This window comes from Melospiza melodia, chromosome 16 (assembly GCF_035770615.1).
Source record: "Melospiza melodia melodia isolate bMelMel2 chromosome 16, bMelMel2.pri, whole genome shotgun sequence".
Classification (NCBI taxonomy): domain Eukaryota; kingdom Metazoa; phylum Chordata; class Aves; order Passeriformes; family Passerellidae; genus Melospiza; species Melospiza melodia.
Genome location: NC_086209.1, coordinates 4,801,457 through 4,821,664, shown reverse-complemented (window position 1 = coordinate 4,821,664; position 20,208 = coordinate 4,801,457). Strand labels below are relative to the sequence as shown.

Below are 20,208 nucleotides of genomic sequence, written 5' to 3'. Positions count from 1 at the left end.
CAGGACACCTAAATCTTTTAGAGAAAAAGAATTTATTGCTCCATTATCAGAAGAAACGAACTTCTTCCCGCCTCCTCTGGTTTAACGATGCTCTTAGGATTCAGAGGAAGAAGTTGACACTGACCAGACAGAATCCTTTGTTTGAATGGAATTTATGCATCGTGTATGAAGTGTATGAATATGCAACAGGTTATTGTTTTTAAGGGTTAATCCTCTGTTAACGTGCGTCCTTTTTCGGGCTTATTTTGCCCAGAAAGAGGTACCCGGACTGTCCATAACTCTTTGTTTCTATTGTCTCTTATTGTCCAAAATTATTATTATTTATTTTTTATTTATATTGCTAATTACATTGCTATTTTTATAACCACTTTATTACCATTAAACTGTTAAAATTTCAAACCCAAGCGCTTGGCGTTTTTCCCCCTCTCCGCTCAGCCTGTTGTGCCCGTGACGCCATCTGACGAGCGATCTCTTCCGGTGCCTCTCTCAGCCCCGCATTCAATATTCCCTCCCCGTTCAGCTGCAGAGGGGTGCGGCTGTTTTTGGGGTGTGCCTGTCCCCTGTCCCCGCTCACCCCACAGCGGGCACCGCTCGGTGCAGCAGCCCCGGGGCCCCGCTCCGTGCCCGGCCCCGCTCCGTGCTCGGCCCCGCGGCCCCGGCCCGGCCGCTCCTTCCGGGGCGGCTCCCGGCGCTCCCCTCAGGCGCTGGCGGTGCGGAGCGGCGGGGCCATGCGGCGGTGAGCGGGGCAGCCGCAGCTCCCGGGTGCCCAGAGAGCCCACACGGGCTACCGGGCACGGCCTGGGCCCGGTGCCAGCCCCGGTGCTGCGGCCGGAGCGGGGGGAACGGGAGCGCGGCACGGCCCGGGCGGGGCTGGGGCCGAGTCTGGCTCTGGGGTGGATTGTCTCTGGGCTGGGTTTGGGGTTTGCGGGCTCTCTGCTCCGGAGCAGGTGACCCCGGAAAGGGAAAAGCGCTGCTGAAAGTCTCAGTTTCGTTTCGGCGTCGCGGTTTCGCTTCTTTCTTGCCTGACTCATGTGAAACTAGCCAGACACTGCTAGATGCTGTGTTTGAATGGAAGTTATGCATCATCTTGGCATCTAGATGCATATGATTTTGGTCACTAAAAATGATGGCATGCCATTTTAAAGTGAACAAACAACCACCCCACCAACACAAAAATACCCGAAGATTCCTTGGGGTACTTTAATGCTCTCAAAGGAATCCCAAATCTGTTGACTTTTCTAGTAATGCTAAAGGGAGTTTTGGTAAAGTACTTTTGGTTCCTTGTGTTTTTAAATCCCGTAAAAACAGCCCAGGAGGTGGAGGAGCTGTAGCAGGGATGTGTGTTGAGCAGTGTTTCTCCTGTTGCCCGATTTCTCACGCCTGTGCTGTGTTTGTGTGCCCAGGGTGAACAGCAGCCTGTCCAGCGATGAGCTCCTCCTGGAGGACCTGGAGACGGAAGGGGAGAGGCAGCTCAAGAGCCTCCTCCACCACCAGCTGGACACCAGTGTCTCCATCGAGCAGTGAGTCCTGATCTGGTGTGCTTTGGGCGACAGCAGCCCCTTGCTGCCCCCTGTGCCTCAGAGCTGAGCTGTTTGTGCTGTTCCTTTGGCTCACAGGTGCAAGTCCAAGCGGAGATGCTTTGGCCCTGCAGCTTTTTACAAACCCTTTGGGGAAGAGGCTGCGGGGGCTTTGAGCCTGTCCCAGTTCCAGGCCCTGCAGGAGAGTGACAAGGAAACCTCCTCTCTCCGGGAGCTGGGGCTCTCTGACTCAGAGATCCTGCTCTGGAAGAACCAGGATTCAGCAAGGAAGGTGGGTGTGCTGCTTTCTGGGGTCCCAAAGAAGGAGGAATGGAGAATCTGACTCCATGTTCTCAGAAGGATATGATATGATATATTATATGATATTTACAGACATCTTTTATGAAAATTTTTTTTCTTTAGAATTTTTCTTCCTGAGAAGCTGAGAGGCTTCAAGAACAAAATGTAAACAATGATTATCTGCTGCTGTGGAATGTAACAGGTGGATCTGTGATTGGTCTCATAGAGTTGATTCTAATTAATGGCCAATCACAGTCAGCTGGCTTGGACTCTTTGTCCAAGCCACAAGCTTTTGTTATCATTTTTTTTTTTCTATTCTTAGCTAACCTTCTGATGAAATCCTTTCTTCTATTGTTTTAGTATAGTTTTAATATAATACATATCATAAAATAATAAATCAAGCCTTCTGAAACATGGAGTCAGATCCTCGTCTCTTCCCTCATCCTTGGACCCCTGTGAACACTGTCACAATTATATTATATTATATTATATTATATTATATTATATTATATTATATTATATTATATTATATTATATTATATTATATTATATTATATTATATTATATTATATTATATTATCTATACTAAAGAAAGAGAAAGAGTACAGACAGAAGGCTTAACAAGAACGATAATGGAAAACTCCTGACTGACTCCTCAGAGTCCAGCACAGTTGATGGTGATTGGTGATTAAGTTAAAACAATTCACATGAAACCAATCAAACAATGACCAGTTGATAAACAATCTCCAGATCACATTCCAAAGCAGCAAAGCACAGGAGAAGCAATCAGATAATTATTGTTTTCATTTCTCTCTGAGGCTTCTCAGCTTTCCAGGAGAAGAAATCCTGGCAAAAGGATTTTTCCAGAAAATGTGGCAGTGACAGGTGGGCATGGTCTGCTCTCACCTGAGGGTGGTCAGCTTCCTCTGACCCTGTGGCACTCTGGTAGAAAATTCCAGTCCTTTGTAAGCCATTGGTAAAGAACGGCCACTCCTGTATCCCAGCACTGTCCTACATTTCCTCTGGCCTCTTTTCTTTGGTGGAATGGTTGGTGTTAAAAGCTATGGTGGAGGCAGGACTGGGTCCTTTGGAACACAGCAGGATGTGAGGATGTTCCTGCCTCTGCCTTGATCTGAAACAAATAATTTCGCCTGTTTATATCTATGTATGAAGGATTTAAATGCTAGAAGAGAAGGAGAAAATATTTCAAAACACCTCAACATCCTGCTTTGAGTATCCTGACAGATCCCTGGCTCCCGTCGATGATTTGGGATGGCTCTTTGTAGGGAGTGCTCTCCTTAGGGGCTTGCAGGTCCTTCAGGGGCCCTGGGACAGCCACATGAAAATGGTGCAGAGCTCTCAGACCAAGAGTGTGGTGGCACTGCCTGGGCTCCTCCCTGGGTGCTCTTCCAGCAGGTTTTTCCCCTTTTCCCACCTTCACCTTTATTTTTTCACATTCCAGACACAAGAGGCTTTTGTGGTTGTCCTATGTCAGGTGCACTGGAGCATCCTGCTCTTAATTTACCAAACTAGAAAATGCAAACCAGGACTTGGGCTGATCCTTGGCTTCCCTTTGTCTCCTCTCCCTGAGTGATAGCTGTGTGCAGGAGAGAGTTGTCTGTGGTAAGCAAGGCCTTGCCTCTTTTCAGCTGAAGTCATGACTTGCTTTGGTGTTTAAATGCAAATCCAGCCCTAGTGTGGCCTGATTAAAGCTTGGTGCAGAGAGGAGTGGTGTTAATTTAGCAATGAAAATCAATGTCGTCAGTACCAGCTGTTATATTTAGTATGAAATGTATTCTGGGACGTTCAGAAAAAAATATTTGTATGGAAAACACTCCTCTGACAGAAAAAAAAGAGGGTGACATCAGGGTATGTCTTCTACAGGTTCTGAGAGGAGAATATTTATGGATAAAGCCTAAGTCAGGTAGTGATGTGCAGCTTTGGAGGTGGAGGCCCTGAGTGAAATATTCCACCATGAGTGATGAATAATGTCAGCTGAGACAGAACTTCAGATTGCCTGGGGAGCTCTTGGCAGAGTACTGAGTGCAGATTTCTGTTATTTTCAGCTGCTAAGTGGCAGCTTTTTTGAAAACAAAGTACAACAAATGATTTCCGGGAATTGCTTTTCCTATAAACAGCTTTTGTGCCTGGGGGAAGCTGTGCAATGGTGAATGGCAGAAGCTGTGCAGATGTGGGGCAGAGCTACCATGGGGAGCTCTGTTGGGCTGTGCTCAGTGCACGGAGAAAGCCTGGTTTGTTGCCTGAGGCAGAAGGATCTGCCACAGTAATTCTCAAAGTGAGTTTGAGAGCAGAAAACGCACCCCCAGCCCCATGGAAGCGTGTTCTGATGGAGCAAAGTGCCCTTCCAGCAGCTGCAGTGTGCTTTGGCAGCATGAAGTGGCCTCTGCAGTGAGGTTTGTTTGCCCAGGGATGCTCCCTGCTCTCAGCTGTGCAGCAATTCCTTGGTGGTTTCTGGAAGCTGGCTCAGTGGTGCTGGTTGGGGTTTAGTGTTCATCATAAATCTCCTCTCAGGTGCCAAGCAGCAGCTGGGGGTCCACTTTTCAGCAAATAAGGTTCTCAGGGTCACAGAATAAGAGCTTGGAGATGCTGTAGGTGTGGGGAAGAGCTGCCAGAGGATGGTGGTGCAGTGACTGAATTAGCCTTCAAAGAACATGGAGTCAGATTCATTCATTCCTTCCAGCAGTGGGCATCTAAGAAAATACCGGAGTTGCTGCTCCCAGCTGTGCTTGGGCTCGGGGCTGTGCCGTTTGGCTGGCTCTGGGGAGGAGCCCGTGCTGTCGCTGATGTCGCTGGGCTGTTTTGCAGGGTTGGGGCATTTGGCTGGCTCTGGGGAGGAGCCCGTGCTGTCGCTGATGTTGCTGTGCTGTTTTGCAGGGCTCGGGGCTGGGGGCAGCCCCCGAGGCCACGCAGGAGCGGCTGGATGCCATCCGGGAGAAGCTGGAGGAGCGGCGCCGCATCCTGGCGCTGCCGCAGCGCTTCGCGGGCAGCAAGCAGCTGAGCCGGCGGGAGATGGAGATCGAGCAGGCGCTGTTCCAGGGCACAGACCGCCACTCCTTCCTCAGGGCCCTCTACCACCAAGGTGCCGCCCCCAGCCAGGGCTCCTCCTGCACACACAGCCGGCCCCACACGGTTCTGTCTGGCCGCCTGTCTCTGAGGATGTGGTTCTGCTTTGGTGCTGTGTGGGAGGAGATATTTTCATCCCTTACAGGAGCAGGCAGTGTTGGTTCTCTTTTAAGAGAAGTTAGAGGGTTTTAAAGTGTATTTCTAGGTCTCCTTGAGGTGTTGCATGTAGTGCAGAGCAGCTCAGGGTGTGGGAGGGAAGCTGGGTCATGCTTTGGTGGAGCCTAGAGGTCTGAGTTAAGCAAAGTGCCTGGTTAAGCAAAGTGCCTGCTTTTAAAGTGGGTCACAGGCATCTTTTCATGAAAATCCTTTCATTAAGATTTTTTTCCTGCTGAGAAGCTAAGAAGCTTCAGGAAGAAAATGTAAACAATGGTTATCTGCTGCTGTGGAATGCAACAGGTGCATCTGGGATTGGCCCATCTTAAATGTTTATAATTAATGGCCAGTCACAGCCCAGATAGCTCAGGTCTCTGTCTGAGCCACAGACCTTTGTTATTCATTCCTTTCTATTCTTAGCTTAGCCAGCCTTCTGAGAACTTTTCCTTCTAATCTTTTAGTATAGAGTTAATGTAATATATATCATAAAATTATAAATCAGCCTTCTGAAATATGGAGTCAGATCCTCATCTCTTCCTTCGACATAAGACCCCTGTGACCACCATCACAAAAGTGAATTTCTGGGTCTCCTTGAGGTGTTGCATGTAGTGCAGAGCAGCTTGGGGTGTGGGAGAGGAGCTGGGTGATGCTTTGGTAGAGCCTCGAGGTCTGAGTTAAGCAAAGTGCCTGGGTGGGACTGGGGATTGTTCCTTATCTGCAGAGGGAGAAGGGAGCAAAGGCACAGAGCAGGTAAGAGGAGGAATGACTTGTTAAGCCTCATCCCTGAAGGGGCATTGGGTCCAGTTGAAGGCTGGGAGATGCTACTCTCACATTTGTCCCCATTTCCACTAAAGAGAATTAGAAGAGATCATTGATCAGTCCATGTCATGGACCTTTTTAAACCCAGGAACTTAATCTGATGTCCTTGAAATCCAAGTGTTCCTATTCCAGGCAGTGGTACAGGAGGGCAGCATGGCCCATCCTTGCTGCACATGCAGGAGGAGGAAGGTGTGTTGAAGGACTCACTAGAAAGTGCTGAAATGTGGCTGCAGATAAGCGAGGGCATCTCTGAAAAGAGCTCTGATGTAGCACAGGTGGAGCTGCTGCTCTCTGCAGGTTCATCCTGAGCTGGGGACCAGCACTTGCTGGGGCTGTTTTCAACAGCCTGCAGGGCCTGGGCACAGAGGCTGGGGTGAAATGGGGTTTCTCCTTTCTGTGTCTCTGCTTGCCCTCTGTGTGTTTTCCAGGCTATTGGTGATGGTTACCATGTATCTCTGTTCTGAATTAGATGACACTCAAAAGAGGGGAACAGATGAAAAGGACCCCATGGTTCATCTGGAGAGTGTTTACCAAGAGCTGCTGAGCAAGAAGTGCCCTGAAAAAGTCCAGTCTGCTACAAATGACCCCTGCTCGTCCCCCACCCCACAGGGGTCTAGGACTGAGGAGTCACCACTTCCAGAGCAGGAGGAGCAAGCAGAACAGGCAGCAAGTCCCAATGTTTCTGCAGCAGAGCCCCAGCAGTCCCCTCCCAGGCCTGTGGTTATCAAAGAGCCAGTTGAGTTTGTCCCAGAAGAGGAGATCCTCAGGAACCGCCTCTCGGAGGAGGAACTGCGGAAAATCCCCAGGTTCTCATCCTACCATCCAGGGGAGCCCAGCAGGGTAAGCTGACATGATCCAGGGTTTATCCCTGCTCAGCAGGATGCCCTGAAGCTGTGTCAGGAGGCAAAGGCTCCTCTTTGCTGTTGCCTTGGAGTTGCTGGGCTGATCCTGCAGGCCAAGGGGGAGAGGAGCCTCCAATATGGGGGGAAGAGGGACTTTGGGTTCTGATGGGAAGGCACCAGCCTGGCAAAGAGCTGTACCTGTGAGCCCAGCCCTCCCTGGCTCCAGCAGCTCACCTGTCTATGTGCTCTGTCTGTTTGGGCCTGGCCGAGTCCTGCTGTCACTTTATTCAGACTCTTCTGTCTGGTAGCTGGAGATTATTGCATTTTATAAATAAACAGAGTGGACTGAATAAACTGTTTTATAAATAAACTGAACTAAATAAACTGAACTGTTTTATAATAAACTGAAACTGTCAGTTCTTGATGCAGGCAAGCAGGGTGGTGCCTTGACTTCAGAGCTGCCTTTCTCTGTACACCCACGTGTCCTCCAAATGCCATCATTAGCACGTGGGTGTGAGGGTTGAGCTAATTCACACCTTGAGCTGTGCAGGCTGGAAGGTGTGTCTGCATGGCAAAGGCTGGCTGACCCTGTGTGTGTTCCAGGTGCTGTATTTGAAGAACCTGGGCCCCCGAGTGACAGTGAGGGACCTGGTGTCCCTGTTTGCCCGGTTCCAGAGGGAGGACAGTCCCCTGATCCAGTTCCGCCTCCTGAGCGGCCGCATGAGGGACCAGGCCTTCATCACCTTCCCTGGTGAGTTCCTGCCTTGTGCCTCTCTGTTCTTCCTGACTCCCAAAGGTGCCACATCCTCCTACAGAGCACTGCTTTCCAAGAGGAAGCAGGGGAATTTACTCCTTTTATCTTCCTGTTGTGCCATGGTCCTTTCTCTGGGTTGGAAGGGGATTTACCAGGGCAGAAGTGATGCAGTCTGTCATATTCAGTGTTCATTCAGCATGTCAGACCAGGCTGAGGGGCCAGGAGATGGGAACACCCATAGGATGACCCTGTGTCCCCCTCTCCTTGCAGACACAGAGTCAGCCCAGAGAGCCCTGCAGCTGCTGAATGGGTACAAGCTGCAGGGGAAGCCCTTGGTCATTGCCTTTGGGAAAAGCAGGAAGCACTTGTCAGAGGCTGACTCTGCCATCCCCAGCTCCTCTGCTGCAGAGAACGCTCCTGCCACGTGAGGGATGGAGAACCAGCAGCCTTGTGGAGTTCAGTGAGCTGTGGGTGAACCTGGGACAATGCAGGACTGCTGGGAGCCTACATGCAGGACCAGACTGGGAGGAGCTGGGCTCTTCTTGAGAGCTGGGCAGTGCCCACACACTGTGGCAAAGAGGGAGGGAAGAGGCCAGGTAAATAAATGCACTTATTGTGATATTTCCTTAGTGTGTGCTTATTGCTGTTCATAGTCCTAAGTCCTCTAGAGCCAAGTCCCAGTTCTGCTGCTGCAGAACTGTGTCCACACCTCAGTCCTGGGAGCCTCCCAGCTCTGCTGGCTCCTCTGGAGCCAGAGACTGCCCCAAGCCCTCCAAAGCAGCATTTCTGTATCTCACCAGTCTGCATGCAGAGCTAAAGCACAGAGACCAGACTTCCCACAAACGTCAGGCAGCTACTCCTGTCCAGCACAACACAGATCACCTTTGGGAACAAACAACACATTTTATTGCAAGAAAAGGAAACAAAAGCCAGGTCATCATTTTGGATCTCAAAACCTGCACAGAAAACAGAGGTGTTTATGTCCATCCTTTGAACAGGGGAGTGTTTCAATCAAAGGTGATCCTAAAGCTGCGCTCCTGCTCCTTGCGGCGACTCTCACAAACCTTGGTCACCTCTTCCACCTTCCTCTGCAGTACAGCTGTGGCAGAAACAAGGGATTAATGTCACAGTCACCCCAGAACACAACCCTGCACAGTTTTTTGCTTGCAGGAAAAAGAAAAACATTTTGGGAAGGCTTTTTTGGTAAAACAGCAGCAGTTGGCAGCAGTAACTTCTGAGCAGAGGCCTCTAATCAGGCACAGCAGGAGACTTCAAGCCCAGAAGGGACAGTGCCACTGAAGGTGAGGAGGAACACTCCTCAGGCATCCTCAGGAATTCAGGGATGGGCAAACACTCACACACAGGCTCCTGCTTCCCATTCACATTCCCAGAAGGCTGCAGGACAAAGCTCACCTGAATTCTGGTCAATCCACTGCAGGGAATCCATGTGTGCATTCAGAATTTTACAGATCTGCTGAAGCTGAGCAGAAAGAGAAGGTGCAAGTCAGCTGTGAGACTGCATAAGCAGTAAGAGGAGTCAAAGGCAAGTTTCTCCTTGCCCAGCTTCCCTAAGGCAGCAGCCACTTGGCCAGGGAAGTGTGTGCAGCAAAGCTGCTACATTGCTACTCCTTATCAGCAAGAAAACTGCACAGTTTAGATGATATGCCTGTGGCTTTGGCTTATTTTAATTTAGCCCTAGGAACCAGGAGAACATTGATCACCTCAGGCTTGAGTGGCAAAATTCAAAATGAATGTGGAAAAACTCAATCTGCAATACTGAAGTGAAACTTATACTGAAAAAAAAGCTGCTGAGTACAGCCATAAGGAGCATTAAGATCAAATTAATATAAATCATAAAGAAAGAAGCTTGCACTTACAGGGTCACTTGTGTCTGCTGGGCCCCTGGATGTGTTCAGGTGCTCAGTGATGTCCTTCAGATCCTGTGCCATGCGCTTCAGCTGAGCATCGATGTTTTCAGCCAGTTTGTAGCTGCAGAACACACAGGAACCAAGATCAGAATGGGTAAAGAAAACTCTGAAGAGCTGCTTGCAGTCACAGCAGCAGTGGGCAATCAGAACGAGCTTCCATGTCTGCGGCCAAGGCTGGCAGAGACCTGGGAACAGCAGCCAGAGAGGCTCCACACCCACAGGAAGAGACTCGTAGCCCCTCTCTCCCTTGATCTACAAACAAGCAGGAGAGTAGAGGACTTCCTGCAAGGCTTTGTGGGGACTGAAGGAAGGAGCAAGCCTGGATTCAAGATGCCTTATCCCTTGAACCAGACAAACACTGCCTTTAATTACCCTGCCATGATGCATCCCTAAAGCCTTACGAGGGGGCTCGTGCCACACAGAGTTCTCTGCTCTCACCACTGCTGGCACTGAAGAACCCATTAACTTCCCAAGATTATGCCAATATTAGTAACCTCTTCCCAGAGAGCTGATTACACCAACATCCAAAGTGCTTTTCAAGCTGATTCAAGGGCTTCCACTCACTGTTCTGGTTTCTAAAGAGTAAAATCTAACTTGCAATGCATAGAACAGGATTAAGTATCTGACAGCAGCCACTGCTTGCTCACTCCTGTCCCCATCCCAGCTCCATGTCCCCCTGGCTGCTGTGAGCCAGCCCAGTGCCCATGCCAGCCCCAGCAGGTCGGTGCCTCACGTCCTCTCCCGCTCCTCATCCGCGTGCTGCAGGTAGATGGTCCCGCTCTGCTCCTTCACAGACTCCTCCAGAGGGGTCAGCAAGTCCTCCAGCTCCTTCTGCTGGGACAGAATGAAGTCCAGTTCCTGATCCAGTCTGCAAAGAGAAATGCCAACTGCTTCCCTTCCATGTTGCAGACATGGCAGAGCTGTCCCACAGCCAGGCAGGACAATGCAGAGAAGAAATAAAATCATTGCAAGTTCTCATGGTCTCCTACCTCTTCTGGTCAACCTTCACCTTCTCTACTTCTCTGTGTAATGAAGTAATCTGGAAACAGAAGACATTTCATTACACCTTGAAAACCACAAAGTCAGCTCTGCAAAAGAGGTGGGAGGGAGAAGACAGCACCATGGAAGTTCTGGTAGAAATGAGAGATGGCCACAAAGATTTACAGACCAAAATAAGGAATAAGGGAGGAACGATCCTCCCTTATGCCTTATTTCTCCTCCCTATTCCACTCCAATAATGGAATAATCTCCCCAAAGAGAAGCTGGTATCAGAGAGCAAAGGCACAGAACAATTCCCAGCCCCAAGGCCTAAAGCCCAGAGCAGACACACACACAGAGACTGTGAGAAGCACCCAGGGGAGCTCCCAGCTATTTGTACCATGTTCTAGATGCCTGTTGCCCCTGTGACAGGGCCATGCAGGAGCCAAGCCAGCAGAAGGGGGTTGCTCTGGAGGCCTCCTCACCTTCTCCCCGTTCTCGATCAGCATGCGGTCCCAGGCGTTGACTTGTGTGGCCTGGTGCAGGAAGTGCTTCTCTTGGTCCTCCAGCTCCAGGCTCCACTTGTTGATCAAACTCTCCAGCTGGGCATAAGTCATCACTGGGGGGGCACTGAGGGGAGGGAGGGCAGCACAGGACACGAGGTCAGCACAGACAAACAGCACAGCTCTCACTGATCTGCCCTCCCTCCTCCAGAGCCCAGCCTGAGCCCTGCAGCTGCTCCAGCCCAGGCAGGAAAGGGTCAATGGCAGCAAAGTCCCACCTGGCTGTGGTGGCTGTGGTTGTGGCAGCTGTGGAGGTCACAGCTCCAATGGCACCTGTGGTGGTCAATGGCTTCAGGTTCAAAGGGAAGCCAGAAGCAGAAGTTGTCCCTGCAGGAAGAGATCCAAGTCAGGCAGCAGAAGGGGACACAGCTGGCACCTCTCAAACCAGAGCAGCTCCAGGGTGCCCATGGCTAAAGGAGCTGCAGCAGATCCCTCTGAAGGGAACAGCAGCAAATCCTACATCAGTCAAGGAGGGAATGCAAACATGCCCAGCCCAGCCCCTTGTCAATATCCCCGTGTTTTACTGCTGGAACCAAGAACTGCCAGCACACCCAGCTCCTCCCCTGCACCTCTGAGTGCATGAGAGAACTTCTGTGTTTTCACAAGGAGATGGAAAAGGATCAGAGAAAGACAGACTGTGCTGTGTTCAGTTACTTGAGGGCTTTGGAAATCACAGCTGCTCTGCTCCTACTCTAACATGGCCCTTTACACCTGTACAGAGCACTGAACTCAGTCTCCCTTCCCTTCAGTGCCTTTCAGCACCCTGCTCCTACCAGTGGCAGTGCTTGTGGTGGCAGCTGTGGTTCCAGGAACCTTCAATCCAAAGCCAAGTGTCCCCAGAGTGGCTGTCCCAGTGGAACCAGTGGAGGTGGCACCCACTGTGAAGAGAAGACACCATTGACAGGTGGCATGAGCCATGGCATGCAGGGCCCTTGGAGAAGCTGTGCCCAGCCTGCTCCTCCCTCCCTGCAACAGCCCCAGCCCCAGGAGAGCAGCAGCAGCCCTAAGGAAGCAGCAGCAGCACCCCCAGCCCCAGGGGAGCACCCCCAGACCCCTGGCTGCCCCTGCATTGCCCCAGGGCCAAACCTGCCTGCAGAGACTCACGTGAGAGGCCCGTGGTGCTGGAGGAGGCTGGGGCTGAAGAAGTTGCCACAGATGCAAACAAGGAGGGCCCCGTGGAGCCCAGCACTGAGGTGGTGCTGGTGGTGGAGGCCGTGCTGGCAGCTGTGGATGTCACTGCAGGGACAAACAGCTCCAGGTGAACAAGCAGAGCACACTGAGCTCCCACCCCCTGCACAACAGCCCTGCTGGGAGGGTGACACCAACTGCCCAGCCACACCTGGTTCTGGGCCATGGCAGCATTTCAACCCCCTTACCCTCTTATTCTCCCTCCACTCCTTGTCTTGCACCATCTGCCCCTTTAAGGTTGTGCCTCCCTTCCCCTGTGCTCCCCAAACAAGCACAGAACAGAATCTGGCATGAGGGACACAATCAGAACCACAGGACACAGTGTCCAAAGGCTCTGGGAACTGTCACAGATCCCCACTGCCAGGGCAAACCCACAGGAACAAACACTTGTGGCCCCTTCCCACACCCCAGTATAAGAGATTTGTCTGCTTCCAACAGACAGCTACAGGCAGGAGGAGAGCAGAGTCCCCAAAGCCTTGAGGAATTGTTTCCTAGAACAGCTCCCTACCTCCCAGCTTGGCTCCAAAGCTCAGGGTGGGTGCCTGGCTGGTGCTTGTGGTCAGTGTTGCTGTGCTTGTACTGGTGGCTGCTGATGAAGGCTGAGCCCCAAAGGTCAGGCCTGGAACCAGGAGCAAAAGGAAAAGATGGCATTCCTTCCTCCAGGCTAAAGAGCAAGTGCTGCCCAGCACTGCAGCCCCTGGACAGCCTGGCAGAAACACCTCTGGCTCCAGCACAAGCCAGGGGCTGCAGAGCCAAACCCCCACAGCATCCCCAGATACACCCATGCCAAAGGCTCCAGCCCCCAGCTGCCCCCCGAGGCTGTGTCACAGCACAGGGCACAGCTGTGACAGCCAGGACACACACAGTGTCACCATGCAATTTCAGAAAGCCTCAACCCACACACAGTAAGACCAAACCACTGCAGAAGGCTGCAAGCATCTGCCCTGCTTGTTCTTTAGCCCAATCTTTTACCCTCCTCATGTTGATGCCCTGCCCCTGTGTGCCCTCTGCTCCCTTTGGTGGTTGCTCAGCACACCTGGGCACCCCATGGCTCATTGCTGTCAGTGCTGCTCACAGCTGTGCCCACTGGGGCTGGGCCATCCCATCCCAGTGACCCCAAACTGTGCCCACAGCCCCATCCCAGTGACCCCAAACTGTGCCCACAGCACAGCCCCATCCCAGTGACCCCAAACTGTGCCTACAGCACAGCCCATCCCAGTGACCCCAAACTGTGCCCACAGCACAGCCCCACCCCAGTGACCCCAAACTGTGCCCACAGCCCCACCCCAGTGACCCCAAACTGTGCCTACAGCCCCATCCCAGTGACCCCAAACTGTGCCTACAGCACAGCCCATCCCAGTGACCCCAAACTGTGCCTGCAGCCCCATCCCAGTGACCCCAAACTGTGCCCACAGCACAGCCCCATCCCAGTGACCCCACACTGTGTCCCCGTGTCCCACTGTGACACCCCACGCCCCCCAGGCTGCTCACCCACCTGAGGGCTGCCCCCCGAGGCTGAAGGGCGCTGCTGTGGGGGTGGCAGCTGCCAGGGTGGCCGTGCTGGTGCTGGCAGCAGCCGCAGGGGCCGTGCCAAAGCTCAGCCCGGCCGCCGTGGCCGGCGCAGCCGCGGTGCCGATGCTGAACCCGGCCGTGCCCGCCTGGCTCGTGCTGCCACTGGAGAAGGTGAAGCCTCCTGGGGTCCCAGAGACAGCCGTGCTGCTGCTGCTGCTGCTGGCAGCAGAGCCAAAGGCAAAGGCAGACTGGGCTGCTGCCTGGCTCGAGGGGGTGCTGGTTGCAGCAGGGGCACCAAAGGAAAAGCCCCCCGTGATTGCAGGAGCTGGAGTGGCAGTGCTGGCTCCAAAGGTCACTTTTGGGGTGTTTGCCCTGGGGAAGAGAAGAAAAGAAATGAAGCCATTCTCCTTGAGACACACATCCACCCAAGTGCACAGCTGGCTTCCTCCCTGAGCATTTGCTGACAGCAGAAAGCTCCTTTCAGAGAATGCACAGCTGGCCAGGCTGTGTCCCAGTTCTGCCAACAGACTCCATCCAGCTGCTGCCACTGCCATCCCCCTCAGGGCTCATTCCACTGCCTGTCCCTTCATGGCCTCCACCCACCCAGGGACTACAGAGCATCTTATGGAGTACACGTGGAGCTGCTCCTTCTTCTCCCAGCTCACCATTTCCATTCCCTCTACCCAAGGCTGTTTTTTCCTGCTCGTCCCCATTTGAGCTCCCTTCCCACAGCTCCCATCTGGCGAGCTTTGCCAGCAGCAGCTCTGCAGAACCGCTCCAGAGCTCGCCGCCTCTCCTGATCGGCAAACCCCTCCCAAAGTGCCGGGAAAGCATTCAGAGCGCTCCGGATGCGGGTCAGAGAGAACGAGACGTTTGATATTGGGCAGCAGAGCTTGGGCATTTCTGCGAGCTCGCGTCTGCAGCCCCGTTCCGGCCGGGATCGCGGCACATCCCCTTCCCCACGTGCGGGGCTCCCGTGCGAACGGAGCGGGGCCGGGGCCGGGGCTCGCCGAGCCCTGCAGGGCGCTGGCAGGAGCCGGCACAAGGGGCAGGGCTCGCTCCGAGCAGCTTTGCCCGGAGAGCCCTCGCCCGGCACCCACGGGACCCCGCTCCCTCCGTCCCCCTGTCCGTCCCCCTGTCCGTCCCGCCCGGGCCCGGCTCTCACCCCATTGAGAAGGCGGCGGCCGTCGTGGCGGCGGGGGCCGCGCTGGCCGAGCCGAAGCTGAAGCTGGAGGGCTGCGCGGCCGTGCCCGGCCTGCTGAAGGAGAAGAGCCCGGCGGGCTGGCTGCCGCCCGCCGCCGGCGCCGCGCTGCCGAAGCTGAAGCCGGTGGAGGCGGGCGCGGGCGCCGGCGCGGAGAAGGAGAAGCCGCTGGTGGCCGTGGTGGTGGCGGCGGCGGCGGCTCGGGGCGCGCCCAGGCCGAAGGCGCCGCCGGGCGCGGCCGCCCCGAAGCTGAACTGGCTCATGGCCGGGCGGCGGCGGCGGCGGCGGGGCCGAGCTCCGGCAGCGCCGCGGCACCGGGACCGCGCTTGGGGATGGCGTCACCGCGCCCCGCCCCGCCCGCCCCCGCGCCTTCCCGCCTCCGCGCCCATTGGTCGGGGCGGCCGTCACTCGCGGGATGGCGGTTCCGATTGGCTGTGAGGGCGTGAGGGGCGGGGCGTGTCGGGGTTGCTGTGGGGATGAGGGACGCGGCTGCGGTAGCGGAGTGAGGGACGGGGGAGAGACCGGAGTGAGGGACGGGGGAGAGACCGGAGTGAGGGACGGGGGAGAGAGACCGGAGAGAGGGACGGGGGAGAGAGACCGGAGAGAGGGACGGGGGAGAGAGACCGGAGAGAGACCGGAGAGAGACCGGAGAGAGACCGGAGAGAGGGACGGGGGAGAGAGACCGGAGAGAGGGACGGGGGAGAGACCGGAGAGAGGGACAGGGAGAGAGGCCGGAGAGAGGGACGGGGGAGACACCGGAGTGAGGGACTGAGGGACAGGGGAGAGAGAGAGCGGAGTGATGGACAGGCGACAGCGGAACAGGGGTGCGGGACAGGGGACACCAGGCTGGAATTGCGGGACAGGAACACGTACCTGCCAATACCTGCCTCTCATTCAAAAGGCGACATTAAATCGGGAACTTTTTCCACTGCCTGCTTTCTTTGATCACTGCTTGACCTCTTTTTTCCTGTTTAGAATAACAGCCTTTCATTCCAGAGGAATCCATCCATTTCACTGAGATCATTTCTAGAGAATTGGGTGGGTTTTAGTTTAATGTGCTGATGGAGTTACATTCCAATGGCAAAACATCAATAGAAAAATTAATTTCCTGTTGAGAACTCCTGACTTGTTGTAGTACAAGAAGTTTTACTTCCTTACCAAAATTTCTGCTCAAATGACAATTATCTGGATACTACTGAAGGAAAATTATTTCTCTGATCAACAAATTCCAGGGTGCAACCAGTTCATATGGCTTAATGGCTGTTAGCTGTTGAAGTTTAGCATTCCATAAAGCCAGATAAGATAGCCTTTATCATTAAGTAGAAAGGAAACCAGCTGGCTCTGGAGGCCAAGAAGTAAATTTTTATAACTTAGAAACCAGATAATAAAGGCACTTTTCAACAGAAGGAAGCAATGTCAAAGTTAGCAGCACTGTCTGAGATGGGGACCTATGAATGTGTTGGAAAGTTCAGTGAAAACACCTTTGTAGTACTTGTGGCTGCCAGAAAAATGATAATTACATTTCTGTTCTAAACCCCTACATGCCAGATTTTTACCTTGTGCTTCAGGATACTGACACAAATGGACAGTGGTGCCTAGAGAGAATTCTCCTCACACTGTTTCCTTGTCACTCCTGACTGTGCTGGTGCCTTCCCCTGGAATCAGCTGTTCCCAGTGCTCTGTGCTGCACAGAAAGGTTAAATTGCATTTCTCTGTGTGCTCCTCTGGGATCACCAGGTGCCCTTGGGTCAGAGATACCAGGCTCTGCAAGTGGAACCAGTGCTGAGAACTGTGCTCCATTGAGGTTGGAGGCATCAACAAGGTTAAGCTGACCTGCATTCCATATCAGAATCACTCATGTGGAGAGAAAATACAGGTTATTGCCATAGAGACTCGTTTCTGGGGGAACAAAAGGCCCAGTGTATGGACTTTGGAAGCAAGGACAGGTTACACAGGAAAATGAGGGAGATGCTGTTCAACAGTTCATGTGGCCAGAGCTTGATCAGTGTTCAAGCTTGCCAGTGCTGTGAAAGACAGCAAAAAGGACTTATTAAAACATATTAACAGCAAAAAGAGGTTCAGAGATCACATCAGTCTGCACTTGATGAGGTCAGACACCTCACAAACAGGGACATGGACAAAGCAGAGATGTCTAATACCTTCTTCCCCTCTGTCATTAACATCAGATGAGCCCTGGAGCTGTGATTAGGGGCAGGATAAACTCTCAGCCCAAACTGGACGTGTTTGAGGCTTGCTGCTCCAACTGGATGCACACAAATCTATGGGGCACAATTCTTAACCCCATAAATCTATGGGGTTCATCCCAGGGTGAAATGAAAATGCTTGGGCCGTCATCACAGGATCTCTCTCCATTATTTTTCAAGTCTTGGGAGCCTGGAGAGGTCCCTGCGCACTGGAAGCTGGCCAAAGTCCTGGTTTTCAAGATGAGCAAGAAGGAAGACCCTGGTATTTACAGTCCTGTCAGCCTCACTCCAGTGCCTGGTAAAAGAGAGTTATTTTTCTGGGCATTATTGAAAATCGCTTGAGAGACAACACAGTCTTTTGGCTTCCAGCAAGGAGCAGGTTTCTGGCTGAGAAAATTTCTCTGGATAAATCTCTCATTCTTTTCAAGTTTTGGGACAAGGGGAGGGTGAGAGCTGCGTTTATTTATAGATGTATGTGTGTTTGTGTTTCCAATTTCTCTCTGTCACGGAGCAGAGCGCGCTGCCCGTGTCCTGCAGAGGGAGGTGACCTGCTCCCACACGGTGGCACTGCTGGCCTGCCTGTGTCCCGCACGTGTCCCCTGCAAGGGTCCTCGGAATGGCCCTGTGGACGCTGGCATCTCACAGAACCCCAGCACCGCGGCCCTGTGCAGCTGGCTGGTGGATCACAGAGCGATCTGGGTCACCTTCTGCTCCTCCCTGCAGCATTTTGGGGAAGGGGAAAGGCTGGGTTACAGCGGCACTGAACACATGGTGTGGTGAGAACAGTCCTGCTCATCCTGCTCATCCCTCGCTGCCTCGGGGCATTCATGGGGCCAAACCCCTCCTGCTGCTCCTGCTTTCCCTGCCTCAGCTTCCCCCAGACCCCTCTTGTTTCTCCTCACTGCTGCCACGCTGAGCCACTTTTCCAACATAAGCTCCATCAATGCCTTTTCCCTCAAAGCCTGCTCATCTCTCCCAGCACCCCTACAACTCCTCTGTAGCCCCATATTTCTCTTCACAGAGAAAAGCAAGGCACAATTCTTTCCAAGAATATTTCTGGGATTTGCAAGGCACAATTCTTCCCAAGAATATTTCTCTGAACCTCAGAGAAAGAAAACACAATTCTTACCTTATTTGCTGTGCCTGTGTTGTGCCAAAGTAGAATGCAATATGGAGATTGTTTACCCAAAGTGATGGAGTTTTGTTTCCTTGGCCTGTCAGGGCCAGGTGTGTGTGTGTGTTGGGACTGTTGGGGGACAGTCACAAGATTCTGGGCAGTGTGTGCAGGGTTGGGTGCTTGGCACGTCCAGTTTTAGATGTATAGAATAATACAGTATAATAAAGTAATTAATTAGCCTTCGATATCCATGGAGTCAGATGCATCATTCTTTCTCCCCTCATCACAGCACTGCAATACTCCTCCATGCTCTTTTTCCCTCCTGTGCTTTCCTTTGTGCCCACATCCCTTTCCTCTTTGCCGCCTTTGAGGCCTGGCCAGAGCACAGCCTGGCAGGTGGGGAGGCCTTTCCTTTCCTGCAGTCAGGCTTTGGATTCTTTCATAAACAGCTCAGGCACCCAGGGCTGTGTAAGGTGCAGGGTCTGGCTGTGTTTCTGGACAAGCAGCTGTGGCTTGCAGGACCAGCACGGCTCTGCTGTGGCCACACTGGACTCTGCTTGTGGCTAACACGCTGCCAGGCTCGGGCTGAGCTGGATTTTGGCCTTTCCATGCCATGAGGGCATCCATCCGTCTGTCCAGCCCACGCAGCTGCTAAACTGGGTCCCGCCTGTGTTTTCCTTGGAGCGTGACAGTCTGTTTGTTAAATAATGTAGCGACACGAGGTTCCTTGAACTCAATTTATCTTCCCGGGTAGCCATGGGAACAGCCGGCGGTGCTGAGCCGGGCTTGCCTCAGATCTGCTGCGAGGAACGCTCTGGTGAGCCCTGCTCCCTCCATCTCCAGCCGGTGCTGTCCTGCCTGGCAGCTGCCCTCATTCAGCCTTGTCTTCTTAAACTCTTCTTACTCTTCTTCAGCCAGCAGCATGGCTGTGGTCACCAATTGTTGTGGTGTTGTGAGGGTCCCCAGGATGGGGAGAGAGAGGAGAATTGACTACAAGTTCTAAGAAGGCTGATATATTATATTATATTATATTATATTATATTATATTATATTATATTATATTATATTATATTATATTATATTATATTATATTATATTATATTATATTATATTATATTATATTCTATTATATTATATTATATTATATTATATTATATTATATTATATTATATTATATTATATTATATTATATCATATCATATCATATCATATCATATCATATCATATCATATCATATCATATCATATCATATCATATCCCAAAACTATGCTGCAGAAAGAGAAAGAAGACATCAGAAGGCTAGACAAGAATAAATAATAAAAACCTGTAACAGACTCAGAGAGTCTGACACAGCTGGCTGTGATTGGCCGTTAATTAAAAACAGTTCCCATGCTGGGTAAACAACTCTCCAATCACATTCCAGAGGAGCAATATACCAAATCACATTTAGTGTAGTCAAGAAAATGATATACTAAAACTATACTAAAGAAAGAGAGACATCAGAAGGCTAGACAAGAATGAATAATAAAACTCATGACAGACTCAGAGAGTCCGACACATCTGGCTGTGATTGGCCATTAATGAAAAACAATTCACATGCTGGGTAAACAATTCTCCAAATCACATTCCAAAGGAGCAAAACATGGAGAAGCTGAGGCTTCTCATCTTGCCAGGAGCAGAAATCCTGGTGAAGTGATTTTTCATAAAATATCACAGTACACATGACTGTACTTTAAACTTGGAAATGTTGAGGATGATGGGGAGTTTGAGGAAGATGAGGGGTTTGGGAGCAGCCAGATGTGACAAAGGGGAGAGGTTGCACCCAAAAGATGCTCCAGCTCCCTGTGCTGCCTGCAGTATATGGTTCATGGGAAGAAAACAAGGGCAAGTGCAAGTAGTTCAATGTTGTTCAAACCTGAGGTGGTTTCCATCTTGAAACCTGATTTCCTCCTTCATACCTTAAATGACTGGCTCCAGGGAGCTGAGGAGAGCCCACCCTTACAGTCACACATTCCCTGTCCCTCCTGAAGTGCATTCTTTCACCCAGG

General features: G+C 52.1%; 2 protein-coding genes across 2 annotated transcripts; one reads left to right on the top strand and one right to left on the bottom strand.

Annotated features, from left to right (window-relative positions):
* The first annotated feature begins 686 nt into the window (after nt 1-686).
* RBM41 (RNA binding motif protein 41) lies at nt 687-8,090 on the top strand. Its single transcript, XM_063170362.1, has 7 exons — nt 687-736; nt 1,404-1,520; nt 1,617-1,809; nt 4,713-4,917; nt 6,343-6,713; nt 7,319-7,466; nt 7,740-8,090. The coding sequence occupies exons 1-7, from the start codon at nt 729-731 to the stop codon at nt 7,895-7,897; spliced, it is 1,200 nt and encodes a 399-aa protein (XP_063026432.1). The 5' UTR covers nt 687-728; the 3' UTR covers nt 7,898-8,090.
* Nucleotides 8,091-8,352: 262 nt separating this feature from the next.
* On the bottom strand, nt 8,353-15,102 carry LOC134425612 (nuclear pore glycoprotein p62-like). Its single transcript, XM_063170361.1, has 12 exons — nt 14,804-15,102; nt 13,622-14,010; nt 12,635-12,745; nt 12,043-12,174; nt 11,712-11,816; nt 11,157-11,265; nt 10,861-11,005; nt 10,387-10,436; nt 10,131-10,265; nt 9,347-9,458; nt 8,883-8,949; nt 8,353-8,568 (listed from the first exon to the last, which is right to left on the bottom strand). The coding sequence occupies exons 1-12, from the start codon at nt 15,100-15,102 to the stop codon at nt 8,477-8,479; spliced, it is 1,746 nt and encodes a 581-aa protein (XP_063026431.1). The 3' UTR covers nt 8,353-8,476.
* Nucleotides 15,103-20,208: the final 5,106 nt, after the last annotated feature.

Coding starts and splice junctions, on each gene's coding strand:
- RBM41 (XM_063170362.1), top strand. Junction 1,521..1,616: donor ACCAGTGTCTCCATCGAGCA/GTGAGTCCTGAT, acceptor TTTGGCTCACAG/GTGCAAGTCCAAGCGGAGAT. Junction 4,918..6,342: donor CAGGGCCCTCTACCACCAAG/GTGCCGCCCCCA, acceptor GTTCTGAATTAG/ATGACACTCAAAAGAGGGGA.
- LOC134425612 (XM_063170361.1), bottom strand. CDS start 15,102: ATGAGCCAGTTCAGCTTCGGGGCGGCCGCGCCCGGCGGCGCCTTCGGC. Junction 12,746..13,621: donor CCTCGGGGGGCAGCCCTCAG/GTGGGTGAGCAG, acceptor TCCTGGTTCCAG/GCCTGACCTTTGGGGCTCAG. Junction 8,950..9,346: donor CAGCAGACACAAGTGACCCT/GTAAGTGCAAGC, acceptor CTTTCTGCTCAG/CTTCAGCAGATCTGTAAAAT.